Here is a 27,661-nt window from a genome sequence, read left to right on the forward strand (position 1 = left end):
GCTCTAGCGTTTGGCTCCACTTTTTGTTTCCATATCAAATTAGAAATTTTTGTGAAGAGCTACATGTTGCTGTTTGTGCAGAAGGATCTTCTATTCCTGCCAAATAAATCTCTTGGTGTGTTTGCTTGCTGGGCTCATGGTCACTCTATAGCTGTTGGGAGGCTCAGTTGACCTGCCAGTTCAGAAAAGAAACGCTGAAATGTCCAGCCTTTGTGGAAATTGTACTTGCATGGAAATTTTTCAGGCCTTCAGAGGTTATTTGATAACCTTCACTCACACTGCTCAACGCATCCAGGCCTGGGCACGGATACATCGCGGCGACAACATCACACAAAGCGTCCACATGATGAATTTATACATGTTAATGACTCGATATATATAAGTGTTGTTGTTTAGGCTGTAAAATAGCAACAGATTTATACGATATCTGATCTGACACCAGAATTATTTCCCCTGACCTGGAATCAACCTATGCAGAGCCCTGAGAGAGAGAGAGAGAGAGAGAGAGAGAGAGAGAGAAAAAGTGGTTCATAGTGGAGAGTTATTGCTCACAGCATATAATCTGGAGCCTGCTCAGAGTTCCAAACACTTCTGCTGAATGAAACCCGGACTTTTTAACTCATATGAGCCCCTACAGTCATTCCTCTGCGTGTCCTTATACTATCTTAATCCCCTTGGCATTCTTTTATGTGCCACGAACTGTGCCTTTTCTCAGCGTAACCCTGGATGCCTGATGCACCAAACAAGCTCTCGTGTGTCCAGAGCAGGATTAGATGTTCAGTTTAAAGTTTTTTTTTTTTTTTTTTTTTTTTTTTACCGTGACGAGAGCAAGTTTAACCATCTGATGAGAGCTGGAGGTGAAAACGCCTCAGGATTTATCAATGATGCTCCGTTAAAACGTCAGCGATCAAGATCACAGTTTTCACTTCTTGGTGACATGAAATAGAATTAGAGGTAAGTTATTTCAGTGGATGATAGTTGGGCATTATAATTTTTTAATAAGAGGGTTTAAATCAGCCGTGTAGTTAACCCCGGCACACACTTGTCGCATATTTGGCAGAGTCTCCTTTACGCACGGAGGATGAAAGGTGTCTGTTATCCTGTGAGCAGCTGTTTGTGACTAAAACAAGGGAAGAAGCTTTATTTCACAAACCAAAAATCTTCTCTCAGTCATTGAAGCCTGACTTTGCTTGAAACTCGTCAGAAATGTGGGCTGGACTGGGATCCTGCCGTCTCTAGGATGCAGCTGCTGCATGGTGGGCTCTCTGAGGCGTGTTCTTCTCTTGTTGTTACTTCATGCTACGTCACATTCCCGCGCTTGTGCTCCTTCATTTGCATCCGTGCCGTGCCTTGGCCCACCTCGCCCATCCGTGCCGGGGCCACAAAGCGTGCCGCGCTGAAGCACGGAACAATTGCACTCACACTGGCCAAACGTACCAGACTTTAGGCTGAAACAGGCCCAGGCACAGTATGAATGGCCTAGTGTGAGTACACCCTTACAGTCAACTTGGGCCTCCAGTCCTGGTTGGATTATCAGTCTAAAGGCTAGCTCAGACTAAATGATTCTTTAGTGGCCGAAGTCTTGTACATTTAACAAAGCAGCCTTTCAGAAGTTGTTTTCTCCTCTTGAGGACAGAGTGACGATGCTTTCAGTTTTTTCTTGTAACAACTTTGCATTATAATGTCAAATCAGGAAGTACAAGACCTTTAATTGGTTCCTTGTTAAGGTTATACCACTTGAGTAAGCCTGTGTGAAGCCTCTGCATAATTTACCTAATTCAGTTGAACTGAGACTCAACAGAAACAGATTAACAATCCCCATTTGCTTTAATGAAAGCTGATCCTGGGATTGTGTGTACTCTAACATAAGAAGATGAAAAGTCACCCATGATGAGGTTTATTAGAAAAAAGTTATTGAGAAAGGCGAGGAAAACATTTGATTCCACCATAAATGATGGACTTTGTCTGATGAAACACAAAGAAATTCTTTCTATAATGTACAAAATTTGCAAAATAAAAATTAAATGGTAAAAACAAGCTTCATGTGCCTTTTTGAGAACTGCATACAGCACTGTACCACCCAGCTGACAGACGGGGAGCTCTGTGGTGCATAAAATAAAAGTGTGCACCCTCTTTAAGGAGCTTATACTTTCAAATTAAAATTAATTCTCCTAATTAAACAACAGGTTTGCAGAGTGGTTCCCTGAGACACTCCTAATAAAGTGCTTGAAATAACACACAACACGTTCTTCTCAAGTGCAAAACAATAGTGAGCTGTAGTTCAGAACAAAAACTTTAGTCCTTAGAGCACTCTTAAAAGTTTAAGAAACAAGGATGAATGTAGAAAAACATACCACTGTGGAGGTCTGTTGGTTCTTTGTAAGAATGCACAGCCATCATCCTTATAAGGTGAGGCACTGTCATACATGCCAATATATCGGCTGAAATTTTAACATCTGCTTTTGCCAATGATTAACTCTGTTAATTGATGAGATGTTTGAGACACAGTCCTCCTATGGTAAATTAAATTGAGTGGACATGTTTTGGAAATGCACACACCTCTCTGTTGAAGGCCTCGCAGCTGACAATATTGGAGCGAAAACAAAGCTATGGGGTGCTAGAAACTGCCTGCAGAGCTCAGAGACAGGATTGTTGCAAGGCACAGACCTTGGCTTTTCATGTGGAGTTTTTTGCAAACTCCAAGTGGGCTTTCATGTGTTTTGCACTGAGGAAAGGCTTCCGTCCAGCCACTCTGCCTTCTTCAGATCCGTGCTCCGATATGCACCGTCAGTTGTGAGGCCTTCTATTAAAAGATTTTTGCCTTTACAAGTCATGCCTAATCAGTTTAATTCCACACAGGTGGACTCCAGTCAAAGTGTTGAAACATCTCAGCAACGATTGAGAGAAATGGGAGGAAACTGAGGTTGATTTCAGGTGTTTTTCCAAAGGGTCTGAATGCTTATGTCAATGTGATATTTCAGTTTTTTTCGGATTCATAAATTTGCAAAAAAAATCTAAAATTATTTTTCACCAGGGATGTCTCGATTACCATCATATGTATCCGGTATAAGCACTGATATACTTAATTGATTGGAGATCAGCAATTTGATCCTGTCAGCCCAGCTGCTAATTTACGCCAGCAGTTGTAAACGGAGTACAATTTACGACAGGCAGTGAATGCATCAGTAACACAACAAAGCAGCAGTAGCAACATTAGCGTTTCTGTGTTTAACATGTCAGCGCTGTGGAAAAACCTCAAGAGTGAAACCAGTCCAGTTGACACTTGCAGCATCTGTAATACGACGGTTTCAAGAGGTGGTAGCAGCAGTTAACACTACAAATTTGATCTGTCGTCTCCAAACTAAACATAAAGCGGAATACGTTGACTTCACTATAGCAACAGACAGCTTCACCGAAGTAACAACTTCTGGATTTTAAGAGAACAGACAAGTACCCTCGAGAGAGCAATAAAGCAGAAAACATAACAGAAAAAGTGGTCGAATTCCTGGCTTTGGACAACCAGCCCATCTCCGTAGTGGAGAATTTGGGTTTTTGTCGTCTTCTTGAGCTTCTAGACCCATGCTATGCCCTGCCGTCCTGACGTTACATTACTGACACTGCCTTACCGGAACTGTACAACAAACTATGTGACCGCAAACTAGAGATTTTAAAAAGCAACTTCGCCGCCGTGAGCTTCACTACAGACGCTTAGAGCTCTGATGTTTGCCCCATGTCACTGCTGAGTCTCACTGAATAGTCCTCCACCTTTGAGTGAAAGCATGCAGTATTACATGCACGCCGGTTTCGTAGGTCTCACACAGCAGAGCATGTAAAGCAGGCCATCGAAGATGTTCCTAAACAAGAAGCTACACTTTATTTTAAAGTAATAGTGGGTAAAGAAATAAAAGTGAGGAAGGAAAACATGATGTGGCAGCTCCAGTTGCACTTCAGAAATTGCACTGTAATAACAAGAGTGCCTTGTATTTGATATTTGGGTTTTATTGCAATGATAGTGTTTTGGTTTATATCTCAGATAAAGCTGCTACATTTTAATAGGGATTCTTGTTTTGAATCTGTAAGATTCATATGTTTTGATCCTATTCAAGTTGAACTGTTTTGACTTCAGTTTTTGTTGTGACTAATACAGTCAAGTTAATATGCAACTTTATTTATTTATTGGCGGTTTATTAAACTGAAACAGAGCCAATACGCCATTTTAAGTAGAAATGTGATTTTGTTTTTACAACAATGTTGGCTGTACTAAGTTAAATGGAATAAGTTTGAGACATCTAGTAGTAATTTTGTTCACTTAAGTTATTTTTGTAAACAAAAACATTTGAAACTGTAATCTAAATGTGAATATCGGCTTGGGACTCGGTATGGGCAGATAAAAGTGCTGATCAGGACAACCCTAGTTTTCACTTTGTCATAATTGGGTGCTGAGTGTAGATCATGGAGAGACAAAGAAATGTAAACAATAGCTGTGTCAGGCTGCAACATAACAACGTTTTAATAAATGAAGGGGGTTTGTATACTGTCTGAATGCACTGTTTGTATGGATTGATATTTCTCTTGTGGGTGAATGTTAATTATTTATAGATTAAAACATGAAAAAAAACATGAAAAGTGATAGAAAAAATTACCTCAGTGGCTTTAAATATACTGGGGTTGGCCCACTAAAGTATCATCCATGCGTAAAAAACACTGAGCTAACTAATGATGCTATTGGCAGATAGGAAATTTTATGTCATTATCTACAATGGAATATCTTCTGCAGATTTTGTCCTTATGTATGAATAAGTTTATGGAGTTTTAGGCAGGACAAAAAGACCCATGTCAGCTGGTGTCTTTATCTTTGTTCATCCTCATCGCTCAGACTTTAAGGTACTTTCAGGTAACTTTTAAGGACTTTTAGTATTAGGTCTGAGCTAAGTTTATATATTGGTGGTGCAATAAGCTAAAATAAATATGCGAGTATTTGCATATTGGATATCTTCAAAAACCCAATAATGAACATACCTACAAAATAACTTCTCTCTAATCTAACCTAATCCCATCCTGCACTAATTACCTCCACCAAGGAGGTTATGTGATCAGGAGGGTTTGTTTTTTAGTTTGTTAGCAACATAACTCAAAAAGTTGTGGATGGATTTTGATGAAATTTTCAGGAAATGGCATAAGGAATAACTGATTAGATTTTGGGAGTGACCCGGATCACAGTCCAGAGTGCTTTTCTAGTTATAAATGCATCATATTGCTTTTTATAGTCACTTCCGTTTTATATTCATTATTACACACACCAAGTCATATGTTAAGCACATTTCAAGCATTAATTATGGCTGTAACTCTGGGAGCAAATATCATATGTATGATTATGATTACAAGCTGTCTTTAATGGTACTGACCACAAATGTTTGCTCAATGCACTTTTTAATACAGCGTGTAGGTATAATGTTGGAAACTTGATAACAGAGCATAAAGAAAGCAATCAGCTCAAATCAAAGACTCTCAAATGTTTGTGAAACTATTTATTAGAATGAATCCTGCAGTAGTCAGGGAGTTGGCAGTGTCAGGGAATATAAATTCATAATTTCATTTACTAGATTAACAGAAGGGAAGGAGAGTTAAACTGAAGTTTACAGGCAGGAGAAAATCTTCATCTATTTTGCTAGTGATTGATTGTTTTTGTTTCTTTAAACAAAATACATTGCACATTGAGAATTTGTTCACATTTGAAGGTGATAAAGAACTGCACAGCGAGTTGACAACTGGATGAGACAGGACTGAGCTGATTGGTTTTCCTGCCTCTGTTGTCAATCGTCCGGCCTTCAGAGTCCACTCTGGAGACAGATCACTTCGTGCACAATTTCCCTGCTAATGAAGGGGTGTTGGTGCACGTATACGCATCAGTAGTGCTGAAGAGGTAACTGCACATACTGATTGGCATAGAAGTGTGAATACAGTGTTTGGGTGGCAGGCTGCCATCCCTCTCCATTGAGCACTCTATGTATCTTTTGGTCTGCTGCTGCCCTGCCCCTGGGCTGAGCTGCTTTCTCCAGTCTCTTTCAATAGTTATATTCTCTCCTTTTCCCTCTCTGTTACTCCTGTTACGATAATTTTTTAATTCTCACCTTCTCATTCATCATTGTGGACTCAGGATTACAAAGAAGACACCTGAAACTTTCCCACCTGCTCCCCCCTACCAGCTTATTTTCCTCAATGAAACATGTATATCTCCGATGAGTTTGTCACTTTGCTTAAGTAACAGAGCACCTGACACCACTGACATCCTCCCCTCCTCCTTCTCCTGTGGTTCATCACAGAACTGCTACACTGTCTGTAATCTCCCTTTACCCCGTGCTTCCTCGATGCCTCTTCTTTCCCATCTCGTCCTGTCTGTATTCTCTATCTATTTTCTCTGCTTGCTATTGTCTCACTGACCACGCCAATCACTGAATAAAAGGAAAGATAAAAAAGGCAAGATTGGTACAGGACGGGTGCTGAATGGGGCGTCCCTGCCTGTCTTTCTCATCCAGATGTTTTTACAATTCATTGAGACTTTATCGTCTTGAGGAAGAGGCGCTTCTTGTGGGCTGAACAGTGTCATTTGTTTTCTGCGAGGAGTAGCAGAGGCAGCTGTATGCACGACTGTGAGGGAGAATTGAGAATGTGGGAGGTTTGCTAAAAGCTGTATGAATATATGGATAGAAACTGGAAAGTATTCTTTGCATGACTGAAAACTCCCTCTTTGCTTGATCCCTAAACACAGTCCAGAGCCTCTTTGCGAGTGTGATATAACTGAGTCAGGTCAAACGCCTAGAAGTGACCAAGTGAAACATTAATATATTTTGACCAAAGTCACCCCACTTTACATAACAGCACAACCAGGGATCCAATTCAGGACTTTAGGAAGGAGCCAAAAGACAAATGTCCCCTTTTGTGGGAAAATGACATCATGTTTTCCTTGACTATCTCCCATCCCAGTTTTTTTTTTCACACATTCACTTTCTTCCATCTTTCCCCCTCCTCATATGTCTACTGTTTTTCTTCACATCTCCTTCCCAGCATCGTCTTTTCCTTTGCAGTTTGTTCCTGTTAACAGCCCCAGCAGGAGTGGGATGCGCTACACAGGCCAGGGTCTAGGGGGCCACAGCTGCCCAATAACACCCTGATTTATCAACCTCTTCCAGCCAGCCTGCATGGAGATGCTGTTTTGCTCGCTTGCCTCGGTTGTTACTTACAGCCGACGAGGCAGGTTGTTTATATTTCTGGCTGTGCGTCCTCAGGATGTGTCGAGTGTAATGAAATGGCTCTCCTCGCAATGCATCTAGCTTTCTCTGCAGTTGCTGAAGCCTGCCTGTGTATCTATCACGCTTTTCCCCTTCTACCAGGATATATTACTGACATAAGGAATGAAAGGGTGACTGGTGATCCCTTATCGGAGTTTGTTTTCTGAAATCTCCGCTCCTTGATAACAAGAGATGAAGCCTTTTGTTGTTTCTGTTTTGGTGCATTTGTCCTTCACATCTTTGTTGCTCATTTTTTTCTCTGAAATTCTCACATCGTCAGTCTCTGTCCCTCTGTTCATACACCATGTCCACTTCCAGATGGAGACCAGATATTCACAGATCCAAAAAGAAATCTCTAGGCTGGTATCAATGAAGTTCATTCTGAATTTAAATGTTACTCTCTCTCTTTTTCTTTCTTCCGTCTCTCTCCCTACCTCTCTTCCTGCCTCTAGTCCAGTACCAGATGGAGATGATGCGTTCTCTGCGTCACGTCAACATTGACCATCTGCATGTGGGCTGGTACCAGTCCACCTACTATGGCTCCTTTGTCAGCAGAGCGCTCCTCGACTCCCAGTTCAGCTACCAGCACGCCATCGAAGAGTCAGTGGTGCTCATCTACGGTAAGCAAACCTACACAGAATATCGGGAAATGACTGTTTCTTCTGCATTTAATCAGGTTGATACAAGACATACTCATCAACATGTCAAAGACGGACTTTGCCAACACGAATAGACGAAACTTTTATTTGTATCTATTTAACAGGCAGCTAACATTCCTTTGCCTCACACATTTTTTTGTCAAAGTTTCAGCTATCAAAGTCCTATAGTAGTGAAAGTTTGGATTTAAATTGAATTATTCAAACTAGTTTCTGCATCTGATTAACCCGAGCACTTCAGAAAGCATCTGTTGGTTTTACCAATAAATTAGAACTCAAATCAGATGTTGTTAATACACAACAGGGATTTTGGCCATTCAAATGCTGCTACACACAATATACCGTAAGTACGAGATATAAACCTGAAGACAGAAGATATAAGGAAGAAATACAACAAAGAAAGCACAGAAGAGATAAATAGAGTATAGAAAGAAATGCAAAAATCAGTAAAATTAGTAATATATAGCTGTACAAACTAGACTTGTGAAATATGTGCATCAAAAATGGGATTATGTGCTCATGTTTGTGTTGGAAGATGGTAGATGGTAGATACTAAATAGTAACATGCAAGGTCATAAGTGCATGTAAGGTGTACATAATGTTATCCACACATCCTCATCATTAAGACCTGTGCTTATGTTCTCCCCGAGTTTCATCAAATGCAGTTAAAAAAAGCAGCTTGTGACACCTTGTCACAGAGATGTGTAGCATGTTTTTCTGCAGCAATTTAAAGGACAACAGAGTAGGACAACGTGAAGCTTTAACACTCAGAATACCTGGAAACTACACAGGAATAACAGGGAGCATGATCCTTACAGATGTTATGTGTATGCTCCTGTCTCACAGTTATAATTTAGATAATATGAAGAAAAGTGGCAATAAGCACATGTAGAAGCATGTACAAATTATGAGCACAGATCTGTGTATCAAGACTAAATTTTTTGCATTTTAATTCAGTTATGCACACATATTTTTGTTGAGCGAATCTATACTAAATAAGAGCATGAAAGAACATCAAATCAGACAAATGTAAAAAAAAAAAAAAAAAAAAGGTATGATAAAGTTTTAACAGAGACGTTGTGCTCTACACATCATACAAACATGTAAAACATCAGCTTTTCTCCAATAGTTATTCTCTCTTTTTTATTTTTGTGGATGTTTTTCTTGTTGAAAATAACAATTGCCTTAATATTCAATTCAATACAATAATTTCATCAAATTGATCTGTATAGGTTCGAAATTTGACATTGCCAGCTGCTTACTGGGAGCCGAACATGTCAGATGCATTTCTTGATTCCAAAATTTGGCCCAGTTGAATTTGTAATTTAATATCATATTAATCAAGTTATGTTAACCTAACATAGAGGCCTTGCCTAGAGGAAATAAAAGTTTGTTTAATCCTTCTTATTTCTGTGTTAGATTTACAATTAAATGATTTATTGCTTGTGTTTCTTAAAAAAATACATAAGATGAGGCACTAAAAAAGATATTTGTTAAATAGCAAATGCAGTATTGAGGGAAAAGAATTGCAATTAGCATATTTTACCAAATCGTTGAGTCCTGGGGGTGTAACATTTTTTTGTAATTGTCCTGAACCATCAAGGTTTAAAATAAAAAATAAAAGCAAAGGTTTAAAAAAAAGAACTGCGACAATATTAAACTGCCAGTCTTTGTAGCAGCAATACTAATAAGTCTTTGCTAATCATTGTTTAACCACCAATGAAGAAGAGGAAGTAGCTGGCATTTTCAAACACACAAAGAACAAATGTTTCCTCTGAGCTCCCTTCATATATTATAAATATGATACATTGTTCTACAAAGCATGTATTTCAATTAGCATTTTACATTGTATTTATTCTTAATTTTTCTAATCAGATATATACTGTTTTCTATTTTGCTTTTCATTTGCATATTTTTTGTTTTCCTCTTTTTTGTCTTATGTTTAATATATCACAGGCTGTACAAACTATCACTGACAATTCTTAATAATACTAGATGGAACAAAATGCTGATTCAAATGTATATTTTTCAACATGTAAAAAAAGTATTAGCTACATTAACATTAGTTAAAAATTGAAATAATAATAAGTGTGGGACATCTAGAATTGTAAATCTGGAACTTCTATTTTTATTGATGGACTGAACCCACACCAAACCCCAAAAGAGAGGTACGAACAGAGACCTCTGCTCAGCCCTCTTTGAAAGCACTTAGACTGGGCAGAGATTCCAAGATTTTAATTATGACTTTTGGCCATATTTTACCCCTCTGATGAAAGGATGGCACTCCTCATCTATAGGCTTATTGTTAATGATTATATGTTTGAATAATCTTCAAGTGTGTGATATCATGTTTGGTGGTAACGTGTTTAATATGATGGTAATGATTGAGTAAATAATGATTTAGTAAAGTAAGCTTGTGGGGTGCTGGTTTGATTTCAAAGACTCAGCAATGCATCTTTCATCAAATTGGTTGTAGGCTGTGGGTCGGCACATCACAACTATCATTGTAGGCTTGGAGCTCAAATACCTTACCATTAGTTAGCAGGGTTGCAGACTTTGAATGGTGCACGGCCAAAAGAGCAACAAAACTAATAGACACTGCAAACAGGGGATTTGCTTTGCTAAGATCTGATGTACATGGGGTAAACTGGGTGGATTTATTGTTACTAAAGACTATACTATACAATTGACTATTAACGTTAGGATTTTTCTCTATCGGGCCTTGTGATGCTCTACAGCCACAGCTTTTAATTTGCAAAGATGTACAAGCTAATGGCGATATAAGGCAGTGTGATTCTCGTCATGGAAGTAAACACTAAGATCGCCTCTGCAAGTGCAAGTTTTCAGGACCGACAATGATCAAAAGTGAGTACGAGGCAAGGCTGAAGGTGGAGGATGATCTGCAGTTATGCAATCAGCTGCATAGATGCAAAGTCATAGTTCCTAATGAATTAATATGTAGAGCATAGTAGTCAGGTGGTATACGGGCGTAAATATCAAAAATATAAATGATAAATCCATCCATCCATCCATTTTGTATACTGCTTATCCCGTTGGGGTCATGGGGGGCTGGAGCTTATCCCAGCTGTCATTGGGCGAGAGGTGGGGTTCACCCTGGACTGGTCGCCAGTCAATCGCAGGGCTCACATGTAGAATAAATAATAAATGTTAAAAAAATAAAAAATGTTTAAATATGAGACACAAATGTCTGAAAATAAAGTTTGAATTATGTAATCTTTTTTTTGACATGGGTGGGGGTCCACAGAACAAATTATATTCTCTTAGGGAGGCTCACTCTCCCACACTTTGAAAACCCCTGCTCTGAGCAACCCCCAAAAATGATGTTATATAACGGTGCAGCTTAGATTCCCATTTTTTCATAGTAAATTTAGCACAAAACAATTTTTTTGTGGATATTCTTTATTTAATATAATACAAGATAGTAATACCAGTCCAAATGGTTTACACTGAACTTGGTAAGTGGGCTCCTGGAATATAAACCAGTGCCAAAAGATAAATTTGAATAGGCTTGATGGGTTCAACCACCGGTCAGTACAAGCAAAGGGCTGATTGGTGGGTCTTATTTACACAATCTATTGCCATCTCTTGCAGGGAAAGCTTTATTGACAAAGATGTAAAAAGAACAAGAGGACCAATCCGTTGTTTTATTGTTTATGTCAGATAACCATTCAGCCATTCACAGACCACTGCTAAGGAAGGGGGGGGGTAATGCCAGTGGGAAATGGTCATAAGGCCAGTAGTTTAGCTGTAGTTAAGGTTGCATATCGCTTTTTGAAGTGATGGTTAATTTTATGAACCACTGGGGGGAGAAAATCATTTTTTTTAAAGATTTATTTTTGCGTTTTTTATGCCTTTATTTGACAGAGGGGGACAGACTCGGAAACAGGACGAGGTCGGATTCAAACCCAGGCCAACCACGCCTTACACTAGGCCATCTGCATGCCCAAAAATCATTTCTTAAACCAAAATAGAGAGCTCCAGTTGAATGAACAGATTCAGTATTTGTTCCACCTCTATTGCATTAAAATGACAGTGCTTTTAGGGAGCAGATACAGACATTTATGGTTCATATTTATTAGAATAATGAACAAACAATCCCAGGACAAATCAAGTTCTTTAATCCAAAGGTGTACAAGAATAGGACTGCCTCTAAGAAGTTTTAAAATAATCTGTGATGGACATTTAGAGAGTTCTTTGTTAAAAGCCGATGTTCCAGGTGTTACAAAAGATCAGTTGAGGTTAGCACAAAAGCTTTAAAGTTGCATTTCAAGGTAAATCTTGTGTCTACAGTCACATCGTATCAGAGAACATTTTAAATAGACTTGACTTTAAGGCTTGTAGAAAAATGATAAGGATTCAATTCCAGTGCTGAGATCCTGTATGAAATGTTATTTTCTGCCAGCTGCTATCAAAGAAAACCTCAGCAATGTGCATGTTAGGTGGAGAGGATGTTAAAAGCAGGTCCTCATTTCCAAGTCCTGTGGTTATGTTTTCCCTGTGTTTCATCAATGGCAGCTGAAAGAAGCAGCATGTGACACCTTGTCTCATAGAGGTGTAGCACATGTCTGTCTGCAGCAATTCAAAGGACAACAGCGTAGGAGGCAGAGAAGCTCTGACATTCAGGATACTAGAAAAATACAGGATTACTAAGGAGCCGGTTGGCCACTAGCATGACACTTATAGACGTCATGCGTATGCACCTGCCTCACAGTAAAAGCCTTTAAGAGCTGCCCAGAATTACCACAACACAAATGTCATCCCAGATGGACGCTTTCTTTCAGATGACAGCAAATTAAAGCCTGCCTTTATAAAACAGCATGCTTTCACTTCCTCTGTGTCTCTGTAAATTATATTTCATCACTACGTTGCTACTACAAGTGGTCATTGAGTTCAGTGGCTGTAAATTACACAGTATGAGATTAGGTACATGACAAGCATCTCTTGGTTTAATATAAAAGCACAACTGTTTCTGTGTATAAAGAGACTGAATGTGAACCTTGCATGAGACTTTTACAAGTTGAGGGTATATAATCAGATATAGATAAAATGGAAGATTGCATCAAGACAGCTTCTTATATCAGTGTAACACACCTCGTAATGTGTGGATTTTATCTCCTTCAGCTTTATGACCTTAAAACCAAGAGTAAAATAAAACCAGAGTGGCACAAAAGACTCACTGACCGTAAATCAGATTTGCTTTCGAAGTTTTTTGTAACTTTGATAGCATGTTTTTTTTTGTTCTTCTTTTTAAGGTTGGACTTGGCTGTGTTGCCCAGTAAACAGATTTCTGGCAGCTAAATATTTATCCTCTCATTTCCAGTCAAGCCAGAGCCAACAATCTGAATTTTCATCTTTCAAACTGCTAAAAACAACTTAGAATTTCATCATCAGTCAAACCGCAGTCATGCTTTTTTCTGAGATTGTTCAAACCATGCCAGGATGAGATCATTTTTAACTAGCTGATGTACAAACCCGTCCATCTAGTCTGGCCGTTCAACCGGCTACATAGGCAGGAAGTCAGTCGGCCTGCCCTTTCTCTTTCTAAACGAGGTCTCCTGTTAATGTCAGTCAATAATGCAGCTCTTAATGGATCAAAGTACCTCAAAGGAATTGACATTATCTCTGTATAAAGTCAAAGGGAAAGGAAATTGATTTCTTTTTGTTCCCCTCGTCATTAGCCCACTGGTCATTTAAATGCCGACGGATGAATCAGTCAAATGACCAACTGGTGAGTTAATGGCTCCTGCCCAATGACAGTTTACAATAAGTGGGGGGTTGTTAAACAAATTGGCTAAAAATGTAAGACATAAATAGCAGAATCCTGCTGAAGGTAAGAACAAAGACGAGCAGTGAAAACCAGCGACAGCGCTTTCTGCCTCTTTGAACTTTCCTCATAAGAGATGTGTTTCATAAAATCCTAATTTATCAACACAAAAGGTTTTTTGAAAATTATCACTTCAAATTCAGTCCTAAAGCTGGTGAGTGACATATGGAGAGTTGTTGTTAATAGGGGTGTAAATCTTCCCGTTGCATCTCAGTTTGATTTATTGAGTCTTTACACAGTTATAAGGTAGTTGCCTATATGACAAGGTCTGCCACAGCAAGGTTTCCATTCAATTTAATTCAGGGGGCAGCAGTTCGTTTCAGACAATAGCTTTCACCAATTTTTAAGGACTAGAGGAACTGCAGGTTTTCATTTCAGTGCATTTTTCAACCCCTAGGGTCATTGATTGGGGGAGACACACAAAAAGAGGGCAGGGTAAATTGAGAATTATCTCTTAATTCGTGGCATATTAGGGCCTATTTATGTTTTCATGTCGCATGGCTTGGCATAAATCGGATTATCTACGTTAGTGCCCTCTGATGTAGCCTCACGGTTAAGCCGGCAACAGTAGGCAACATTATAAACAGTTGGTAGCATTATTATCACACATTTATAACTGTTGGCCCATCCCACAGTATGATGAGGCTTGTAACAATAACTAGCATGATAACGAACATGCAACATAGTAGGTCAAAAGCAAGAAGTAATGTGACATTGCAACACCTTTCTTTTGACATATGATGTTTCACCAAACTTCGCGTGAGCCTGGTGATGGCAGGAACTAACCTTGCACGCCAGATAGACTGTTTATATATCAACTGCATGGATATATTTCACATTCATTTGGGAAACCTCCTCATAGAGAGTGTCTGGGAAGGGCAGTACTTTCAAAAAATTTCTTGGAAGGTGATTGGAGGAACGTTCTGTCTGGCACATTCAAGATGGGCAATCAGAGCGACAAGACAAAATGACGTCATACGAATGTGCAGCTCCTGAGCTGACAGGCTACTGCTGCCATAGTTGTGAATGGTGGAGCCCCTCTGTGAATAAAATCCATGCCAAGGCTGTTCCAGAGACGTGCAAAAACATCTTCTCTGCCAAGACAAGCTTTCAGTGTGACCCCTTGTTTTAAAAGAAAATGTGGTCCAGTTCCAATTAAACTGCCGCTTTACGACAGCTACAGCTGTGGCAGCAGCCATTGGATACACTGGCAAACCCCACCCATAACGATCGGAAACCATGCCAAAGAAGACTGGAAGAAGAGCAAAACTTCTTTTACGTCATGAAAGCTTTCAGTGTGGCTCTTTGCTCTTGTTTAAAGGAGTGTTGTCAAGTTCTGACAAAACCACCAATGCGGCTATGTCCATGCTAATCATTCCACGAGCAGCCTTCTTTTCCATCATTAAAAAACGGACGCAGGTTTGTATACAGGACAGCAACTGATGTCACCAACATCATCAACTTACTAAATGTCCAAAGAAGTACACAACAGTTTTTTTTTTTCCAAAATACTGACACTGTCTCCTCAGTAGATTTGCCGCAGACAGCTTGTAATAACTATCTTTCAGGAGGAGCCTGGCAGCCAGTCTCACATTGTACTATCTGCAATTGATGAAGCACCAACACATAAAAGGTTGGCATACACAAAATGTTCTCCTCAACTTTTGATGGGATGTTTCCACCTAAGTCAAGCCTCTTCACTCACAGGTCCCCTGAGGCTCGTGTTCAGTGAAAGACACATGTTGATCTTTGCAGCCAACAAGAGAGCAGCTTTTATACTGAGCTCTCCTGGCCAACATTACTCCAACAACTCCCACGCTTAATAGAAAACCGTGGAAAACCTTCACAAACTCTGAGCTTAGAAGCTGTGGGTGGAGATAACAGTTTAGGTGGTTAGTTGTGATGTCACAAGGAAAGCAGATTCTGAATGCATGTTTAGATTACTTGTTTTCAGACTTAGGCATACCACAACCAAAGAACTGGGGTGGCTTATTTCACATAATGTGGGCTGACTGATACTCAAGATATACAAATACATGTACAAAAATACTGAAGAGATGGGTTTTTGATTGTATGTCACATTTAATTTTGATTAATGGAAGGTCTGGGACAACATTTTGACTCACACAAGGTTGCCTTCTTATGTGAGAAAAAGAGAGAGAGCTAACTGGATCACTTTGAGCAGCACAAGTGTCGCTGTCCTGATAACTATACAATAAAACTGATTTAAAAAATAAATAAAATTCTAATCATAACCAAGGTCTGCACTTTGCTGACATTATCACCGCCTTCTGTGTATTTCTGGTTTTTTTTTCCAATCCCTCCACAAACGTAACCATTCATACATTTTAAAAAGCTGCTAAAACTAATCAGTCTTGTTTTCAAAAGTTTGACTCGTAATTCTGTTATCACGGCAGGGGATCCTCCAACAAAGAGCTTAAATAGTGTGATAAAACGAGAGTGTACAATAACATTGACGGTTTTCTTGCTGCTGGGAGCATTGTTTGAAAGTTGAAAATGACGCATAACTTGGGATAAACTGTATAACGGACATGAATTTAAGAACAATGATCAAAGACAGCCAATGTCAGGGGTGTCAAAACTACATCCTATAATACAATGTGACAGGCTGTTTCATTGTCACATCATGCTTTGTCTAACTGCTCATGTCTTAACACTTAAATCATTGCGGAGATGGCCTGAATTTCTCATAATAGGGAGAAAGACATAGAAACTTGTGATGTGGCCCTCTGTGTCACTGCAGACAGGAACTGCTTTGAATAATGGCACAAATAAAGCTAGTACAAAGAAGTGCAAGGACTTTTTATGTAAATATGCAAATATTTTTAAGATTTTTCTGTCACAGAATGATTTTTTTCTCACTTTTTGGTCTCCAAGAGATGGGAAAAGTTTGTGCAAAAAAAGTCAGTCATTATTGACCACTGTATGTTGCACTTAAAAACCTATAAATCTTAATCTCCATTTGGTTGTCTTTATAGTCCCATAATTTTTTGATATTCAAGTGACATTAATGCAGCACACATATTGTTAAAGCCTAGCCCTGAAAAAAGGATGGTTAGAGCTTGACTTTACACCGTAGGGTAGATGTTTTACAAGCTTTCTAAGACAATAAGTCCAGGCAAGATAAAATGGTGAGGGCAGCTATTATCAGAGATGAATTAGTTGGACCATTTCGTGTAGAGGATGGACTTAAAATCAACTCTCAAAACAACTGCCAGTTCTTGGAAGATATTTTTTTCAAGCAGTGGTACAAGAAAAAGTCTGCATCGTTCAAGAAGACCATGATTTTTATGCAGGCCAATGCTCCATCACATGCATCAAACTACTCCACTGCGTAGCTGGCCAGCAAAGGCCTTAAAGATGGCAGATTAATGACATGGCCCCCTTCCTCACCTGACCTAAACCCGATTGAGAACTTGTGGGCCATTATGAAATATGAAATTTACAGTGGAGGAAGACAATACAGCACTTTGGACAGCATTTGGGAGTCTGTGGTTGCTGCTGCACATAAAGTTGATCGTCATCAGATCAAAAAACTTCCATTTATGGAAGGCTCATGAAGGTTATTGAAAAGAAGTGTGGCAATATTGGATACTGAATATTTTTTTGAAAAGTCTGAAGTGTTTATTTGTTAATTTTCAGTTGTTTATCTGTTATTTTTGCTATAATAGATGAAAATTAACAAGTAAGATGGGAAGATTTAGTTTTTAATTCAATTGCCTATATATGCTTAATAATTCTGCACACCTTAATATAGGGTGGTGATGACTTTAGGCTACTCCCTCCCTCATTACACAGATAAACATCACCTGATAATGCTTCATTCCAAAAAGCACTCCAGTTTATAGAGCTTTGAGTTGGAAAATAGGCATAAAAATGAAGATGATATCAAAATACTCACTTGCCTTCTGCACGCGGTATAGTTCAAACATGAAATGCCATCTACATCCATAAGATATAACACAGCATAGACCGTATAACTGACTCTTTTTACTGGACTACTTGAATGAATGTGGTCATATGTAAAACAGTATATCTACTTCCTATCTGTTAGCTGTGTCTTAAATTTAGTGTTTTGCTATCTGTAATTCTGTTAATTTTATTTTTTTGCTGATTTGTTACACCTGAAATAAGCTCTTAATCTGTTCTCCATTCCATCCTACTTTATATGGGCCACCGAAATAGATATGTAATGTGTGCCAACTGCCTCAATGAGACTATCCTTTTCTGCCAGTGAAGATCCCCTCCACAAATAACAGATACCCATCATACTAGACTGTGCAAAATTTTAATTTAGTCTCCAAGCTTCCAATAGAGCTGTCTTAATCAAATGTCGCTGTCACCATCCAGCCTCCGTGGACGGCCAGCTTGAATTGAGATTGGCTCTGTCTTGTTTGAGTTCGGCTATGCTCTGGGCAAATGGCTTTTCACAGTTGGCTTTTGGAAAAGTGAATAAGTCACACTAAGATTTTTGGTAGACTGGCTGTCAGCCTATTCATCCTGAGCCAGTAAAACACTTTCTTTCTCTGTAGCAAGCAGCATAAACAGGCCAATAGGAAGTGAAATGGGATTGGACAGAGGCATTCCTCAGACTCAGTCTAGATTCTCTTACCTTCTCTGGGTTTTTTAATGTGTAAATTCACTCTTCAGTCTGTTGTAGTGATCTATTATGATACAATCCCAGCTGGCAAACATCTTTTTTTTTTAATACACACAGCACTAGCTCCTCCACTCTCTTCTTCTCTGCTCAGATTTATAAGCATGTGCGAAGTTAATCAATAAAATCAGTAAGTGTGACTGTAGGTAGCATTCTTTCACTGATAGTTTTCTTTACAGACACTCTACCTCTGGTAGCACCTTTTAATCAGGCCTGCATGATGTGAAACAATATGAGATGCACAATAACATTATTGAGTATTGTGTTCATGATATGAAAGCAAATCAAGTTTTGCATATTGGCAAAATATTTTTGTCAATAATTAACTGGTTTTTATATTTTATTCAAATCCAAACACCATTTTGTTTTCCTGCTAAATCAGCATCACTCAATCTGATAGCTAGTGTAAGCCTCATCAGGCTGAAGGAAAAAAGTGTGAAAGCTTGGTGATTTAGTCTAGCTTTCCATTCAGTGCACTGAAGCATTGCTTGTTTAAATACTGTAAGATCCAGTAGATGAGACATGTTACACTTGTATTTTGGCCATGTAAAATATAAATTTTGTCTTCATTATCATTATATAAAATCATTTTTATATTTATGTTTTTTCAATCATTTATTTTCTGTTATTGCTTGTTTTTTTACAGAGTTAAAAGTGTCAATGTTTGATAAATGCATGTGATGCAGATGTTGTAAAATCAGCAGGTATTTGTGTTTCATAATCTTGATCTCAGTATCAACCAACAATAATGGTGATTATGGTTTTTGCCATGACTGAGCAGCTCTAATGTCTAGTAAGTTGTGCTCATAGCATAGACCATTACTGTGTAGATTTGATTCAGAGGTGTAAACCAGGCTTTAGGTCCTGGATACTACTTTTATTTTTGAACTTCTTGCAAGAATTATTTCTTAATAGCAGCTGAAAGACCATGGGGTAGAAATTGAAACCTATAACAAAAACCTTGTCTACAGAGAAAGTTTGGGAGGCAGATTCTGAATGGTAAATGCTCCTGGCTCTTCAGCCAACTTTTAGGCTCCCTTAAGCAAGGCACTTAACCCCTGACATCACTGATCAATGCTCAGAGGTCATTTTGATTGTGCTGTACTTCAGAAAGACCTTCAGTTACGTTTCATAACATTTGATACAGAATGTACTGACTCTGAGGTCAACAAGAGAGACAACAGTGACTGGCATTTTCAAAAGCTGAATTGAAAAAGAATAAATATAATTATTTTTGTTTTTGTTTTTTTTTTATCTGAAATTGAATGTGCGCTAGGATTGTTGGTTGCTGACATACAGGTTTATTTTACCCTCTTCTTTCTGTCTGCCTGTCTCTTTTTCTCTTTCTCTCTTTGCTCATGTAGACCCCATAAAAACAGCCCAAGGCTCCCTGTCCCTCAAGGCCTACAGGCTCACCCCTAAACTCATGGAGATCTGCAAAGATAAGGATTTCACACCTGAAGGGTGAGTAGCTCATAGCACCAAACACAAAATTAAAACACTGTTTGCTTGATTGCCAACATCCCATGCGTAGGCACAAATTATCTGAGAAAAATCTTGTTTTAATTTATGCATATAACGTATGAAAATGGGCTCACATTGCTTGCAGGAATACAGAATTAAAATTTCAGCCTTTTTGCTCTTCTGCTTCTACTTATTCAATGGATGCAGATATTGGCTGATGTGTCCACAGGGGAGGCATTTAGCTGCAGTTGGAGATTGATGCTGATGGTGATGATTTATCAGCCCGCCCTTGCCCGACAAACAAATGTACCATGTTTACACTTTTTCTGACCCCAAGGCTTATTGTAATTGCTTTTAAATTGCAGCTAAAAATGAATGTAATGAGGAGGCCATTTCCTAGGCAGTTCAGAGTGGTCCAAGTGCACACATGCATAGAGAAATGCACGCATATGCAGAGTAAATTCTGAGTAAACACTGAGAAAACTAAGCGGTGAAGAAGTCTCTGTGGTATCAAATGGTCGTCCATCCAGAACATTTAAATATGCATTTTTAAATCCACTAAAAGCCAGTGAAATTGGAGGAATGCAGGACAAATTAAGTGCATCATTTAATTTTTCTCTTATGTTTCCTCCTTATTTCTCCACCTGTGTGTCTGTTGAAAGCCACTCTGTTATTGACCCAATGTGCTTGGCCAAGAGTCAGGAACCTTCTCATTTCTACAGCTTTTCATTAGGTCATATGATTTATTATAGCTCTGATCTGAAGCTATCATTGTTCCCAATAAGGCTGTGATTGAAAGAGGGCAGCTCCAGGCAAGAAAAGGACAATATCACCACATAACAACAATCTTGTCTCCATGCTTTTATTTGCAGGATAGAATCTGAATATTAATAACGTGTGTGTTTGGGTTTTTTTTCCACCTGAAGACGTAAAACATCAAAAGCATTTTATTTCTCCCTCTCTCTCCACTGTGTATGGGAAAAAAAGCAATCTCTTTCATGTTGGTATTTTTGATGTTAAGCTTGCATGTATTGTGCATCTTTCTGAAATGAAAGGGAGGGATTGACGAGAGCTGAATAGACCCGTCCCTTTGAACTGTCCTCCAAGTCTGCCGGGTGTTGGAGGAAGTGGTCAATAGCCTCCACTTCAGTGCACAATATGAGGCATCAAATTAGTCGGCCCGTGGAGTCAACCTTTGGCTCTGTCCAGCGGGGCCCAACTTGGAAAGAGCGTGGCATTAAGTGTGCTGAAGTCCAGTAGGGTTGGAGCAATTTGTCCTGCCTACAAAATGTGCTGGTCTCCTATTTCCTCATAGGCAGCTGTTTTAGATGGCTCTGCAGGCATTTGAAAAGGTCATAATCTCCAGGAAATATTTGAAAGCCCTGCAGATGGATAATTGTGCCAATATGTGCTGCAAACTGTATTTATATCATTATAGATTTCTCCTATAGACTGCAGTTCTTCTTGCTCTGAGCCTGAGGCAGGATTGTCCACTTTTGTTGCTTTAGAGTTGCATCAAAAGTTTACCCAAGGTGATGCACTACTTTGAATATAAAAACTTTTTCAATATAACTTAGGCACAATCAAATGATGCCTTAAACCCTTTTGTCACTCAGACAAGCATTATATAAACTCTTCTGTTTCCTGGTACAGTGCACACAGTGGATTAATGCAGAGAGGTTATTGATCTCATAACAAGCAAGATGCATCTAACAAGCTAACATTAGACATATACAGACATTAGTTGGCAGCTCATGCTCTGTGCACAAGTGACAGGCTGAGCCAAGGCAGTCAGTCAATGATATTGGATTTATGTGAGACATTAAGCAAAGTTTGAAGTTCCATTTTGTGTTAACAGGCCCATGTCAGAGAAAAAGAGAGGGAGAGGAGCTTTTAGCTACTAAAGGAACAAGTATAGGTGGATTGAAATTGGTCGATGTATTGCACACTTCTTAGCAGAGCCCAAATGGACAGGTCATTTATGCTGCTCAGTCACACATTGCAAAGATTTGACTGCATGGACAGCAGATCATATTCCACAGTCTCAGATATCAAAGAGCAACATGCATCACATCTTTTTTTTTATATTTCTTTGATTTGCTGTGATGCAATCTACTGACAAATGCAGGTCATGTTGTGATGATACAACTGAATGTGTAGCTTTATTAAAGGAATATGGGGAAAACTAATAAACTAGGGATGCACCGATACTAATATCAGAACTGGTGCCATTTAGAACTAAATGATCAGCTGCAGTTTCATTGTCATTATAATTTGAAAATATATGATTCTCTCATCAAAAATGGCATCTAAGATGCAATGAATCAGTACGCATACACTTTATAGACAATGTATTCAGCTGCCTGACCATTTATTGTATTTAAAAACATGTACTTTAATATAATTGCTGCTGTAAAAGCCTCCACTCATCTTGAAAGGCTTTCGACAAAATATTGCTGTGTTTCTTGGGGAAATCGTGCCCATTCATTCTGTAGAGCATTTTTGAGGTCAGTCACTGATGTTGGACAGAAAGGCCTGGCTTTCAGTGTCCATTCCAGTTCAGCCTAAAGGTGCTTGATAGGACTGAGGTCAGTGCTCTGTGTAGGCCAGTTAAGTTCTTCTACAGCAAACTCATCAAGCCATGTCTTTATCGTTCTTGCTTTGTGCACTGGGGCACAGTTATGTTGGAACAGAAAAGAGCCTTCTCCAAACTGTTGCCACAAAGTTGGAAGCATAGCATTGTCCAAAATTTCTTGGTATACTGAATCATTAAGATTGCCCTTCACTCGAGATAAGGGGCCTAGCCCAAACCCTGAACAACAGCCCCATACCGTTATCCCTCCTCCGACAAACTTCACATTTGGTACAATGCAGTCAGGCCGGCAGCGTTGTCCTAGCACCCACCAAACCAAGACTTGTGCATCTGATTGCCAAGCGTGATTCGTCACTCCACGGAACATGTTTCCACTGCTTCACAGTCCAGTGTCCGTGTTCACCACTCCATCTGATGCTGAGCACTGGGCTTGGTGATGTTAGGCTTGCATGTAGCTGCTCAGCCATGGAAACCGATTCCATGAAGCTCCTATCATGCAGTTTTTGTGCTTACATTAATACCAATGGAAGTTCAGAACATTTCAGCTATGAAATCAGCAGTGTTTGCGACTTCTACATGTCATGCACCTTGGCAGTCGTTGACCCCGCTCTGTAGGTTTACGTGGATTTCATGGCTGAGTTGCTGTTGTTCCTGAATGTTTCCACTTTCTGATACCACTACCAGTTCACTGTGGAATATATGGCAGGGATTCCACAGTCTTATTGCCAAGGTTGCATCCATCACAGTACCACGCTTTAAGTCACTGGGCGCTTCAGAACAACCCATTTTGTGTCCATAATGTTTGGAAATGGAGACTGCATGAGTAGGTGCTTGATATTACACCACGTTCCACATTATTTTGCAAATAACATTTTTCTCTTACTTTCCTAAATATTAATGCAAATGACAGAACACTTTTCAAGTCATCAGCCATTAGAGCATAATTCAAATGTTTTGAACAAACTTCATAATAATAACCATTATTTTTAAAAAATAAAAAACCTCAAAATGCACTGATCCACATTATGAAGAACAACAGAGTTTTAAATGATTTTATAGTTTGTAAAGAACTGAAAATTGTCATTTGTTGAATTTGCAGCATTATGGGGTCATATTTACTGAAATCAAAAGCTATTTCAATCAAAAACATCTTAACAGGCAAAATTACATGTTAACATAGGAGTTCTTCTTTAATATCTTTAATATCCATTGAACTTAAGAGTTTTTGGAGAGTTTCTGCTTGAATTTATTTGCAGGATGTCAGAATATTCTCCAGAGCTGCTGTTTTGATGTAAACTGCCTCCCACCCTCATAGATATTTAGCTTGAGGATGCTCCAAAGGTGCTCAATAGGGTTGAGGTCAGGGGAGAATGGGGGCCACGCTATGAGTTTCTCTCCTTTTATGTCCATAGCAGCCAATGACACAGAGCTATTCTTTGCAGCATGAGATGGAGCATTGTCATGCATGAAGAAAATGTTGCTACAGAAGGCACTGCTCTTTTTTGTACCATGGAAGAAAGTGGTCAGTCAGAAACTCCTTATACTTTGCTGAGGTCATTTTCACAACTTAGGGACCCCAAGGGGCCTACCAGCTCTCTCCTCATGAATCCAGCCCAGAAATATGACTCCGCCACCTCCTTGCTGACGTCACAGCCTTGTTGGGACATGGTGGCCATCCACCAACCATCCACTACTCCTCCATCTGGACCATCCAGGGTTGCACGGCATTCATCAGTAAACAAGACAGTTTGAAAATGAGTCTTCATGTATTTCTGGGCCCACTGCAACCGTTTCTGCTTGTGAGCACTGGTTAGGGGCGGCTGAATAGTAGGTTTATGCACGACTGCAAGCCTCTGGAGGATCCTACACCTTGAGGTTGGTGGGACTCCAGAGGCACCAGCAGCTTCAAATATTTGTTTGCTGCTTTGTAATGGCATTTTAGCAGCTGCTCTCTTAATCTGATGAATTTGTCCATCAGAAACCTTCCCCATCAGAAACCTTCCTTTATCCGCACAAACCCGTCTGTGCTCTGAATCAGCCACAAATTTCTTTACAATACGATGATCACGCTTGATTTTTCTTGAAATATTTAATGTTTTCATTCCTTGTCCAAGGCATTACGCTATTTGACACTCTTCGGCAACAGAGAGATCCTTTTTCTTTCCCATATTGCTTGAAACCTGTGGCCTGCTTAATAATGTGGAACAGTGCATTTAGAGGTTTTTATTTTCAAAAAAATAACTGTTATCATTATGAAGTTTGTTCAAAAACATTTGAATTATGCTCTAATGGCTAATGACTTGAAAAATACTCTGACTGTCATTTGCATTAATATTTAGGAAAGTAAGAGAAAAATTTCATTTGCATAATAATGTGGAACGCGGTGTATACACCTGTGTGTCCACCTAAGGCTGGATCCAAAAGCACCAAAGGACCCATTAAAACAAATTTTTCAAAGCCAATTTCAACAACAGAAATAGATGTTTACAGCCTAGGTCATATAATGATTGTCAAAATAGTCCATGTCTTTATATACATCATAGAGAAACAAGCAAGCTGTCTCCTTAAAACAGCATAGTAAATAACATAGAAATAAATTAAAGCTTATATTACCCTTAGTGGAAACCCCTAAGGAAATCACTTGTGTGGAACATCAATTTAAATTATGCATCTACAAAATAATGTCAGATAAGACTGGACAGACTGATTGAATTTCTTTTTTTTTCTTTTTTTCTTTTTTTCTTTTTTTGTTATTGTATGCTTTTTTGTAATGCTCTTAAATCCAGTGATTTTAAAAATGATGGGTCAGGGCCAAAAAGGTGGGTCAGTCATGGATGTTTGCCCGGAAAAATATACAACAAAAAGTCTATGATGTGCTTTTATTTTGAAGAATATTTATCTATCTCTTGTTTCGTCACATCTTTTGTTCTATCTCAAGTCCAAACTGTCACATTTTTTTTATTAAAAACATTTTGTTTTTTTTTCCAATGATTTATGACATTTGAGCCACAGTTTGTTAAAAAGGACATGGTGGTGGGTCCTGATGCTGGAACAGTTTAGGACCACTGGATCACTGTTTTACAAAGCATTTAAAAGAAATGTTCTGTTTTGTTTTATTATTTCGCTTTGTTTTTTCCTTTTTCTACGTGTGTTGAATCAATGGGAGCTTGTATAATATTTCGCTACTATCTTGTTCTGTTATTTTAGGCTAACTTGTCTTCTTCTGCTTCTGTCCTTCTTGTCCTGTCTTTCTCTCTCCAGTTTGAAGAAGGCCAACATCGGCTTTGAGCATATGTTCGAGGAGGTGCCCATTGTCATCAAAAACTCGCACCTCATCAACGCCCTGATGTGGGAGCTGGAGGACAAATCCACGGTCGCAGACAAGCACGAACTGCTCAACCTCTCCAGCAGGTCAGACACGAGATTATGTGATAATTTGCCCAGCAGACCTACAGCTAGGCACGTCTTGTAAATATGTTATCTTCAGCTGCCATTTCCAACAGTTTTCTCAGGCAACGCACATTTACAAGATGTTACTGCTTGGTGTTGTGAGCCATTTTGTTGGTTTATCAACATCCGTCCCCAATAAAAATCCTGACCTTCAATCCAGCTGTAAATTTTCCAATCTAACACTGACATTGCAGGCAATGTACTAGCTGATCGAAAAGGATTTAACTGCTGTAGACACTCAGGAGTGATTTAGTTCCTCTCTTGATGTTTTTTTCTGAACCTTGTCTTTTACTCCCAAATGAAAATCCCCTTTTCTATTTATTTTGGAGTTTAATAATCTTTTATGGCACTCTTAGGAACCTCTGTGAGATCATAATGTTTGTTGGCTTTTCAGTCTTTAGACACGGTAAAATTACAGCATCCTCTATTTTTAGGATACTGGCTGCATCATTGTGCCTGTAAGCACATGAGCAAGAGCCTACATGGAAAAAATAAATGTAAAACCACTCTTTAATCACATGAAGAAAAGAAGAGTTTACTGATGGATGTTTCATCATCCTAAACAATCATCACTGGAAACAGGTGCCACTTTAATTTGATCCATCTGCACATGGTTACCATGGTACTATGCATAAATATCTAGTGAAGAATAGCATCTTCTTAAAAGTGTCTGACAAGCTTTAAAACCATGTCATGGTATCTCTTTGAACCTGCAGGCTGCTTTCACAGACATGAGTAAAAGCTTTCTGAAAATTAAAATTGATTTGACATTAGAGAACTCCTGGGCATTCGTCTGTGTCGTCCTCACTGTTGTGAAGTCTACGGGACTGGTGAGAGAAATAAGCTCTATTGACATATTTTGTCTTATGTATAGCCACCATACTGGGTTTAAGTGCTGTTCACACACTCTGTAAGAAGGGCTAGATCACAGGGATGTGGCACTGGCCATCATGACACAGACACAACACCAGGACAGTGGACACTTCCTTTCTGGTTGGATTTTACCTCTTAACCCTCAAGAAAGAAAAAAAAGATTCGTTTGTTAAGGTATGTCAAACAATCAACGAGTTTTTTTCTATGAAAAATCAATTAAAAAAACAAATAACAGCAGGTTTCCTGCAGATCCTTGAGAAGTCTTAATAAGTCTTCAAGTGGATTTTTGAAATTTAAGGCCATGAAAAAGTCTTAAAGTCCCTGTAAAGTGAAATCCAAAATGTGTGTCTTGTTAACACACTAAATGTGTTGGAATAAGGTTGTTTTAAACATGTGAAAACACTGAGATCTGTGTGTGACTGAATTTTGGTTTAGACCATTAGAAAGTTGTTCACCTCTTTCCTGGCTTGGTTTTATTTGAGCTGACAAATATAGGACATCGCCAGTCTTGACGGGGAAATACACAGCCCCATTATGCTACAACAATATAAAATCAAAGAGCATCTAAACACAGTCTGTTGTTAGCTGATGTCACTTCCTTCATTGAAAGTTAAAGTCAGCTACATGCTGTTCTGTCCATTGTGAGGTGAATTTGACATTTCATTTACAGTTCATTAAATCAGAAATTTCAGCTCTGGTCCAATGCACTGAGAAATCTCACATATGTTTGACCATTTGCTGCACATTTTTCTTAGCTTAGGGTTTAAAACTTCTTAAGTTTTATGATTAAAAGTGTGTAGGAACCCCAAACAA

The 27,661-nt window shown here is 38.9% G+C and overlaps 1 protein-coding gene across 1 annotated transcript in view; it reads left to right on the plus strand.

The window, feature by feature from the left end:
- Positions 1-27,661, plus strand: part of LOC121513694 (eukaryotic translation initiation factor 3 subunit H) — a 126,616-nt gene that overhangs the window by 65,106 nt on the left and 33,849 nt on the right. Inside the window, exons 3-5 of the mRNA XM_041793613.1 lie at positions 7,742-7,909; positions 19,833-19,932; positions 25,787-25,936. Coding sequence (XP_041649547.1) covers positions 7,742-7,909; positions 19,833-19,932; positions 25,787-25,936 — 418 coding nt within the window. The remainder of the gene's footprint in view (positions 1-7,741; positions 7,910-19,832; positions 19,933-25,786; positions 25,937-27,661) is intronic.

This window comes from Cheilinus undulatus, linkage group 8 (assembly GCF_018320785.1).
Source record: "Cheilinus undulatus linkage group 8, ASM1832078v1, whole genome shotgun sequence".
NCBI lineage: Eukaryota > Metazoa > Chordata > Actinopteri > Labriformes > Labridae > Cheilinus > Cheilinus undulatus.